Below are 9,936 nucleotides of genomic sequence, written 5' to 3'. Positions count from 1 at the left end.
CTGCTGCTCATGCCCACTTTCCAGAGAAGGAAACTGAGGCTAAGCAGATTACACGCCTCAGCCCAGTTCCAGGCCCAGCTGGGGCCTTGGGAAGCCTGACACCACACTGCGTGCCCTGCCTTAGCAACTTGGAGTAACCTACCTTGTGCCAGGCGACAAAGGGGTCCCCAGGGCGCCTGTCCTCCCACCGTCACACAGGGGTCCCCACAGAGGCATCATGTGCCCAGACACTGAAACTACAGCCCTGAGCACCCGGGCCGAGCTGACCCAGTGTCACCTCCTGCCCTCTCCAGGCACACTAGAGACTCAGCATTTGCAAGTCACGCCGGCTGGGATCTGCAAATCCCACCCGTGGAGGCGAGGACCTGGTGGCGCACTGGACGCTGGGCCCGTCGATTCCGAGCGCCGTGGACAGCGAGAGAAGCTCTCTACTGTTTGCCTCCTACCTGAACCCTCGGAAGGAACAACAATCCGACTCTGAAGAACAGCTTCATTTGAACCAATTAAAAGAGGACTGATTTTGCTTTAAATTCGATTTGGGATGACAGCACACTAGGAAACGGGTAGCTGAGTTATTTTTCACCACAAGCATTTGGGCATTTTATATCCCGGGACGGGGTGGGGAGGCTGCATTATTCGGAATCGTTTCTGAGACGACAGACTCACCACAGAGCTGGCCCCTTATTCATGCGGCCGAGGGACAGGGCCATGGTCGTCTTTATGTAACCGCTGAGGTCTCGGGGTGCGGATTACGTCACCAATAATGAAGTGACGTGAGACAGTGAGTCCTGGGCCCTGTCTGAGCCTGTTGGGTTAACGTTCAATCTCAGGTTGTTCACAATGGGAAAGGAAGAGAGACGGGCACCGAGGAGGCGGCTGATTCTGTCCACAGAACACGTAGACTCTAGAGGAGTCTGTTTTCTCCTCCGTGAAATGAGGCTAGTTAGCATCGACGTGGAGGGCTTGCTGGGGACTCAGGGTGGAGTAACTCGAATAGCCCAGTGGCCGGCTTCGAGGTGGAGCCTCTTCTGTCGCTCCCTCTATGGAGCTCAGTTTTCCCATCTGTAAAAGGGACCATCCATCAGCCCTGGCGGAATCCTGAGAAGCAAACGCCTAGAGCGCCTAGCCAGAGCTGGCATGCAGGGGACACACGAACACTGGCTGCTGGGCTCCCAGTCCCATCCGTCCGGTTGTTATCACCCCTAAGAACTCCCCTCTCGGGCCTCTGTGAGCTCGGAGGAAGCTGCCGAGCTGGACCACCCCCTGGGTGTCCTCCCCCCGGAGCTCTGCGGGGAGTCTAACCCCACTTCCGAAGGCCGCACGGAGAGTCTTCCCTCTTTGCAGATGCTGCAGTCAGTTAAGAGCTAATTAAATGGGGGGAAAACCTGCACACTGAGACTTGAACACACAGCTTTGGCAGCCGGGCCTGCACCTGCAGTGGAAGGTCCCCGCAGCCCTGAGCCCAGCCCCCCAGCCCGGGAACCGTGGCCTTGGACCCGCCGCCAGCGCTGCTGCCTCTGCTGCACGATTTCTCCCCACTGGCCTGTGAGCCGGGCAGTGGGGTGTCCACTTCAGCGCCCCCTGCATGGCCTGGGGGACGGTGTCCTGGCACGGTGGGAATGACCTGGGTGGCTCTCAAGTTTGGAGTCCAGGGACGATCTTGTGAGGTTTCTTCGTGGAAAGGAAGGACAGCCCTGTATGCCTGAGGGAGGCCCGCTCTGCCCGGCCACCTGGCCAGGATGACTCGTGTCCCCAAGTTCAGAGTCTCCCTGCCCCCAGCACAGGGCTCCCTGCACCAGGAGGAGGGGCCCTGCCCAGCCCAGCCCTGGGGACCTGTGGTGGGAGACCAGGCTGGAGGCTCCAAGGGGCTTTCTGGAGACAAGCCTGGTCTGAGCCTAGGAGAGGTGCTCAGGTAAAGAGGAGAAAGGTAGTCCTGGCTGAGGGCAAAGCGTGAACTGACAAAGGCACGGGAGCGTGGACCAGGACGAGCCAACAGCAGCGAGGGCTTGGGGGGCCGACGGGGAGCCAGGAGCATCTGCAGGGGCTGCACCAGGTTGGCTTCGCAGCCCCAAAGCCTCATTCTGGCCCTGGGGTGTGGACGCCACAGGCAGCATGGCGTGGCCACAGTCTCAGACCCTGGGCGGCCCCTCCCCATGACTGTCAGGCTCCACAGCCCTCCCAGCTCCACGCCCGGGCCGGGCCCAGGGAGGGGCAGGCTCAGGGTGTTGGTGGAATGAAGAAGAAATGGCCGTTCCGGTGCAGCTGGTGATGGATCTGGACCCGGGGGCTGGGGTTCAGCTATCTCCCCACCCAAGCAGGGACTGTGGTGTGAGTGCCCCTCTGGGGTTCTCTGTGGTCCCCAAAGCCCCCTCTTACAGGCAGACTCCCTAAGTCGTGGAGCACGTGGGAGGGCAACTGGCATGGGCAGGGTGGTCCTCCGGGTGGGTGAGGAGCTGACTGGCCCGCCTCCGGCTTTTCCTGTCAGCCTGGCAGCAGAGAGCAGGTGCCCATCCTGTTTCCTTTTTCTCCACGGCTTCCAGGCAGCTCGGGGCACATTTTGTGCTCAGCCACGAGGGCCTACGCCCTTAGACTGGGCTTTCTGGGCCAGCGCCGCTCCACCCAGCATGGCGATCCCTTATCTTATCCGTAATAATCCCATTGTACCCGAGGCTTTCACTGGAAGCAGCCGCAAATCCTTCTGGCAGGAAAGAAACACATTTTTGTTCCCCAGGGCTCTCTTTGGCCCAGGATTGGCAGCTGACTCTGCTTCCCAGGCAGACTTCAGAGGCCCAGCACAGAACCCACCCGGAGGTCACGCCCTTTCACAGCCCGGCCCCGGGCCGAGCCAGGAAAGGGGATGTAGCCTGTTTACACAGTGGGAGACGGGCTCGGGGTCAGCAGGGAATGGACCCAGGATGCCTGCCGGGTCCCTCTCAGGCCAACAGGACACTCTACCACCCAAACCCCTCACCCTCCGTCTCCACCCACCCCCCCCACTGCTGTATTTGGTGTTCTCAACAGTCCAGCTGGCCAAATGGGAGGCTGACACTCAAGAGTGTGTGAGTGGCAGGGGCAGGAGGGACGACCTGAGGTCTCCTGGCCCCTCGTGACAGACTCAGAGCAGGGACACAGGGTCCTCAGGGCAGGAGACCCTCACCTGGGTCTCCTTCTCCCGTACTCCTCAGCTCCGAGGGTCTGGGCTTCTACTACTATGGAACTCCCACCATCTTGTCCCTGTGAGTCACCACCCACGTCCACGTGATGCCCCTCAAATGCCCCTTGGCAAGCAGGGGAGGCCACCCATCCCTGCCCTGGGCCACCCGGGGAGATGCCAGGCTGACGCGTGGCCGGGTGCCCGTGGTGCTCCACACGGGGCCGCGGAGCCCGAGGGGACTCTGCAGGACACAGGGCGCCTCCAGCCTGGCTGCCTGTTGCCTCCCCCTTGTGTGCGGGGGGCTGTGGAGTGCTGACGGTGACAGGAGGCCAGGGTTCGGCTCGGCAAAGGCCCACACCGGACTCAAGACGGGCCTACAGGCGCCGTGTGTGTGGATCCGAGGCTACAGGGGAATATTTGAGCCCTGCCGACGGATGTGATATAAAAATACAGCCGGCTGCCAGCACAGCCAGGGGGACCGCTTCCTCGCCAGCAAGCGCGGAGGAACCGTGTTTCCTCCCAGCCCAGCCCCCGCCCCCAGAGCCGGGGGCCGCACTCAAAGACGGAGCTGCCTTTCTCAAGAATTAGCAATGCTGCTGCTCCGAGTAATTTTTTTTGTTCTACACTGAGCTGTAACAGAATATTTGCATTATTCTTTTTCCCCCCTTTTCTACAAGCTCAGCAATTGAATTAAAAGGCAGGAGTTAATTTAAACAAATGTCTGTCTGGTACATCTTGTAAGAGCTGCCTCTGCGGTGGGCTGGGCCGCACAGCGCTCAAGCTGAGCCCCACTCAGGACCAGCGCCTTGATCTTGCTGTGGATTTTTTTATTTTGCCTGAAATCTCCCAAGAGCCCAAGGGGAAGCCTTGGGCAGGAAGGCAGCCGTGTAGGATGCTGCTCCAGCGGGGAGGCTCAAAGAGCACCTCTGTTCTCAGGACACCCGAGCTGGGGTGCTTGGGGCATGAGCTCCTCAGAGCTGGGCGTTTCTGGGTTCACGGGGTGCTCTGCCCTCAACACTTGTGTGTCCTGGACCAGACGGTCAACTCTGGGCCTCAGCTTCCTCAGCCACAGACGGGGAGTGACAATGGGAGCCTGGCACCATGGAGTAGAGGTGAAGATGCCGGTACGAGAGGACAGCCACTGGGTGAATGAGTGGGCCGCGGTGGACAGACCTCCTGGACAAGCAGTGGACGGGTGGACAGAGGTCTGAGCCCCTACTCTGTACACCAGAGCAATCTCCCGGAAAGATGGTTCCTGAACCACGTCGGGAGCAGTGGGTGCTCATGGACCCTCGGGGGACGTCAGCACCCCCACTTCAGCAGTGAAGACAGCGAGATTCGGGGCAAGGTGACGGCCGTCCCCCTGCGGCAGGGCTGGGTGAGAAGCCAGGCTCTGTCTGTTCCTCCAGCTGAGAGGGGCTCTCCAGGCAGCAGCTACTACCCGAGGTGAACATCTGTTGGCTGGATGGGGTGTTGAGCACGGGTGCCGGCAGGCCCAGCGGCAGCCCTGGAGGGTGCAGTTGGTGGGATCAGGGGGAAAGGAAGAGGATGTTCGTGCCGACATTCTTCCCTGGGCCGTGGGCCGGGCTACGTGCTCCGGCGGCACACTCAGAGTTCATCCCCCAAGAGCCCTGGGGGTCACCCCACTGCCCCGAGGAGGCCCTGAGCTCAGAGGCAGCACCAGTGTCGGCCACGCCACCTCCGATGGAAGGTCACCCTCTTGGGCCCCCCGTTTGGCTGGCAGGTTGTACCGTAGGTTGTCAGGCCCAGCAGGGCCTGAGCTTCCAGCAGCCCCCCACTTCACAGGAGGGGTGCTGAGGTCAGAGAGGGCAGGCGACGCCTGAGCAAGCTCAGCAACCCCGCAGCAGGGCCGGGCCTCCGGCACGGACGCCCCGCCTAGGCCCCTGCCCGGTGGTGGGAGGTCAGACATGCTCTGGTCGGCCCTGGCCAGCCACTGCCACCACGCCTCTCCCCACCATCCCTGGGTCTCGAGTGCCCCACCCGCCCGAGCCTGAACACAGCAGGCGTGAGAGTGTGGACACGGTCTGGGAGAGCTCCTCCCAGCTGGGGTAACTTGGGGTGATGGGGCTGCGCAGCCGCAGTGGGTGGGGTTCTTCTCCGAGACAGCCCTGGCAAGTCAGACCAGGGAAGGGGCCTATCTGGCTCCTGATCTGTGGGGCAGGGGCTTGGGGATGAAAGGCAGGACCCAGGGCTGACCCCTCCCTGGGACAGACAAGGACAGACGGGTGGTGATCCAGGAGAGAGCTGGGCTGGCAGGCAGGGGCTGGGAGGGGGAGCGCACATATGGAAAGGCCAAGGGGCCCCCGGAGAGGGACAGGAGGACTGGATGGCGACAGCAGAGATCCCCAGCACAAGCCCCTCCAGCCCACCAAGCTCTTGTGTGTGTGTGTCTGTGTGCGTGTCTGTGTTTCAGGGGAGGGACCTCTGCTCCCCCTCGCAGTGCCCCCAGCTATCTAGGGTTTCCAGGCTCTGCCGTGGGGGCTGGAAGAGCCTGGGGAGGCCATTCTAATACTTAACGCTCCCCTCTCCTGGCCACCCTCCTCAAGCCTCAGTGTGGGGCGAGCATGGACACTGCAGGGGGAGCTGGGACAGGGGGCAAGGCTGGGCGGACCGGGGGGGGGGGGGGGGGCCCGGACTCAGATGCAGGGTTGGAATGAGGGCGGAGGGGGGACAGGCAGGCTCCAGCCCCCTCCCCAGCCACTGCAGGCTTTTCCCACCCCCACTGCTTTTGAGAGTCATGTTCAAAAACAGTGAGAATCTGGTGAAAGCCTCTGGTCTGGATTAAGGGTCTGGGGGCGTGCCTTGGCCTCAACCCCGCCCAACCTGTGGGTGGGACCTACTTCTGAGCAGGTCTCCCCCACCCTATCTCCTCCGAAGAGAGGAGCCCACCAAGTGCTCAGAGGCAGGGGACTGGCCCAGAGTGACTGGAGGACAGAACCGTGGATAGTGAGAGCCCCGCCTCCCTCCACCCGCGGAGGCGGCTCCCAGGCCGGGGCAGGCAAGGATGGGGAGGGGGCAGGGATTGGGAAAAGGGGGAACAGTCCTCCAGGATCTAAATTTGGGGGCTCTTGATTTCTTCTGCCTCAGTTACAGCACAAGAATTTTGAGTCTATATTTTGCAGGTACATAAAACATTTAGCTTTAAAAAAAGACCCCTTCTCTCATGCAGAAGGGGAGGCTGGAATCTGGGGACCTGGGAGGAAGTGAGGCAGGGTGAGGGTCTGGAAGGTGCCCCCACCCCGGCCGCTGAAGGACTGACTGAGGCACCCACCACTTAGATTACAAAGGTTTATTTAGAAAATAGTTTGGCTGTTTTGGCTGTCATTTTTGGCAAACATTTAATGCTTTCAGTAACCAAAGATTGTCAGTGCTCTCTCCTCCCCCCCAGACAGCCGCCCCCACTAGTCCTGGGGAAGTCAGCCCTTGCTCAGATGCGGATCCGGGGTGGTGGTGTTTGGGAGGTCTCTTTTCTCATCCATGTGGGGAGTTGCATACGCCACTGCTTTCTATGACCCTGACCTCACAGCCACACCTTGGCAGGGGCCCCCGGAGCTGGATCCAGGCCTGGAGCCCCAGAAGCAGCCCCTTGCTGAGATGGGAAGGCAGAGGGGTCTCCCCTCTCTCCTGCCCCCTCCCTGGAGGCCCTGCGATCCCTCAGCCCAGGCTCCTGCCCTGCCATCCACCCTCCCCTGCGCCCTGGAAGCCAATCCATCCCTGGGTTTCTGAGGAAGCTGCTCCCGCTTTCTTCCGGGGTGGGGGTGGGGCACGCCAGCCCGCCCCTCCGCCCGGAGCTGTCCAGGGTCTCCGCGCGAGCGGGGCGCGCGGGTCACTGCCTGAAGCCCCGTCTCCTCCGTCGGAAGAGAATGTGCTTGAAGGAGCGCCGGAAGTCCTGGTTGAAGACGGTGTAGATGACCGGGTTGAGCGAGCTGTTGCAGTAGCCGATCCAGAAAAAGAACTTGAAGAGCGGGCCGGGCACCTGGCAGGCCTCGCGGCAGATGCCGTACAGGCTGTAGCTGAAGAAGAAAGGGAACCAGCAGAGCACGAACACGCCCATGACCACCGCCAGCACGAAGGTGAAGCGCTTCTCGCGCGCCTGGGCCACCTTGCGGCGGCACACACTGCTGCGCGCCCGGCGGCGGCGCGACAGGAAGAACTCGACGGACCGCGAGCTGGCGCGCGACAGGCGCCCGCCGGGGCCCGGGGACCTCGCGGCGGTCAGCGCGCCCGGCTCAGCCGCGCCCGGCGCCGGCTCCTCCGCGCCGCCCGCGTCCCCCTCGCCGCCCGCGTCCCCTCGCCGCCCGCGCGCCGCCGCCCGCCCGCCGCAGCGCGCCCCGGCGCCGCCGCCTCTCGGCCGACGCGCTGCTGTCCTCGGGCTCCAGGTCTGGGCGCGGGGGCCGCGGGGGCGCGCAGTGCCCGTTCTCGCCCGCGCCCGCCGCCGCGCCCAGCCCGTTCTCCGTGGTCGGGGACGCGCCGTCGGGGCCCGCGGGCGCGCGCTTCTCGCTGAGCGTGCGCGTGCGCAGCTTGGCCACGCGGTAGATGCGCGCGTAGACCAGGCCCATGATGAGGCAGGGCGCGAAGAAGGAGCCGATGCAGGAGGACAGGATGTACCAGGTCTCGTCGTTGAGGCCGCACTGCGGGTAGGCGGCGCCGTCGGGCTGGCGGTAGAGCGAAACGAGCGGCGGGAAGGAGATGACGGCCGAGATGAGCCACACGGCCACGATGGTGGCCTTGACGCGGCGCGGCGTGCGCTTCAGGTTGTACTCGACGGCCTGGGTCACGGACCAGTAGCGGTCCAGGCTGATGGCGCACAAGTGCACGATGGACGAGGTGCAGAAGAGCACGTCGAGCGCCAAGTACACGCCGCACCACACCTGCCCGAAGTACCAGTAGGCCATAAGCTCGTTGGCCAGCGAGAAAGGCATGACCAGCGTGGCCACCAGGATGTCGGCTGAGGCCAGCGACACCAGGAAGAGGTTCTGCGGCGCACGCAGGGCTCGACTGGTCAGCACCGCGATCACCACCAGCACGTTGCCCACCACGGTGAAGACGATGAGGAAGCCCACCAGGGCCGCCAGCCCCGCCACGGCGCCCGCCGAGTACTGGCCGGGGGGCGGCCCCGAGGCGTTGGCCCCGCCGCTGCCCCCCTCGCCGGCGCCGCTCGCGTTGGGGCCCGCCGCCGTCGCCGCTGCCGCCAGCGCCGCCGCCAGCGCCGGGGACGCCATGGTCCTCCCGTCAGCTACGCGGTCCCGCCTGGAGCTGGGGCGCAGCCGTGGCAGCTCGGGCGCCCCGCAGCCCGGGTCGGCGCCCGCATCGCCGCCTGCTCCTTGGGCGCGCCCGCCAGGGACCGCGGCGCCTCGCAGCCGGCCCTCGGCCGTGGTGGCTCGGCGGGCGAGCGGCGCGCCGGAGAGCGTGGCTGCCGGGCTCCCCGCAGCTGCCGCGCGCGTAAGTGCAGAGCAGGAGGCGCCCGGAGCCAGCGGCGACGCGGCGGTGGGGGGGAGGGGGGCAGGTCCCGGGGTCCTCGCGCGGCCCCGCCCTCAGCCCCGTTCACGGGGTGCGCCCGGGCCGCGAGCCCACGGCGACGCGGCGCCCGAGCGGGCGTGCCCGAGCGGCCCCGCGGCCCCGGCGCCCGGCAGGGGCGCAGGCTCCAGGCGGCGGCGGCGGCCCGGGCGCTCCGCCTCCCATCCGGCCGGCTAGGGCTCGGCGCGCTGGGGCGCGGGCTGCCGCTCCTTCGGACCCCCGCGCCCGCGCGCAGCCTCCCGCTCCAACTTTACTTTCCCGGGCAGGGCGCCGGCGCCGCCGCGCGTCCTCCTCCTGCTCCTCCTCCTGCTGCTCCCGGCGCGGGCGCCCCCCGCGGTCCGCGCTCGGCCGTGCGGGCGCCGCCTCGCGTGCCCCGCCTGCCTGGCTCGCCCGATCCGCGGCGCCGCCGCCGCCGCCGCCGCCGCCGCCGTGCGCTCCGCGCGAGCGCAGCCGCCCGGGCTTGGCTCCAACTTGGGTAGAGTTGCGCAGCGGGGCGGGCGCGCGGGGCGGGCGCGGGCGGGCGGGGGCGGCCTGGCGGGCAGGCCAGCGCCGCCGGCCCGGGGGAAGCGGGCCCGGGAGCCCGCGGCCGCCTCGGCGAACCTGCCGGCGCGGCGCCGGGGAGGAGTCCGGGGCGGTGGCGTAGGGCGCGCGCGCTTGGTGAGGGCGCCCCCTCCAGGGCCGCCTGCAGCCTGCGGGACCGGGCTGAGTGCCGGCTGGCCTGGGCGGTGAGTTCCAGAAGCCTGCTCTTTCTAAGACGGAAGCCTCCTCGCCTCCCCCGGGCACACGCACACGCGGGCGCGCACACTCGCGCGCAGCACTGGTCGGCTTGGGGTCCGCGGCCTGATTGGAGAGCCAGCCTCTCGCAGCCTGTCGGAGGACGCGACGCTGCTGGGTGCGCAGCGGTGCTCCCGAGTGCCGGTCCGGCTCCGATCTCTGTTGGGTGCTCCAAGGCAGAGCCGCCTCCCCACCGGCGTCCTCGGTTCCCTCCTCTGCCCGCTTCCAAGCGCTGCCGGAGCATGAATCATGACGGCGGTGCCTGTGGAAGCCCTGGGCAGGCTCCCAAGCTCTGCACCCATGTTGGCATTATTGAAGTTTAATTTTTATGCTCCGTGGCCCTGCTTTTAAAGGGGGGGGGGTGATGTTCAAAACCATTGCCTCTGACAAACACCCAAAACTGAATTGCCCGGATGACGCGCGGTTTTGCGTGGGTGCCTCATTCCTGCAGGCTCAGGGGTGAGCTGCTG

At 65.6% G+C, this 9,936-nt stretch overlaps 1 protein-coding gene across 1 annotated transcript; it reads right to left on the bottom strand.

Annotated features, from left to right (window-relative positions):
- Positions 1 to 6,449: 6,449 nt before the first annotated feature.
- On the bottom strand, positions 6,450 to 9,078 carry ADRA2C (adrenoceptor alpha 2C). The gene is given in 2 exon segments (XM_087434681.1): positions 6,450 to 7,484; positions 7,486 to 9,078. Coding segments are annotated over 2 exon segments (1,395 nt in total). The 5' UTR covers positions 8,398 to 9,078; the 3' UTR covers positions 6,450 to 7,001.
- Positions 9,079 to 9,936: the final 858 nt, after the last annotated feature.

The sequence above is a fragment of the Ceratotherium simum genome, chromosome 8, assembly GCF_057802395.1.
Source record: "Ceratotherium simum simum isolate JZ-2026a chromosome 8, ASM5780239v1, whole genome shotgun sequence".
Classification (NCBI taxonomy): Eukaryota; Metazoa; Chordata; class Mammalia; order Perissodactyla; family Rhinocerotidae; genus Ceratotherium; species Ceratotherium simum.
The sequence above is the reverse complement of the archived record's forward strand: the minus strand, read 5'-3'. Positions and strand labels throughout refer to the sequence as shown.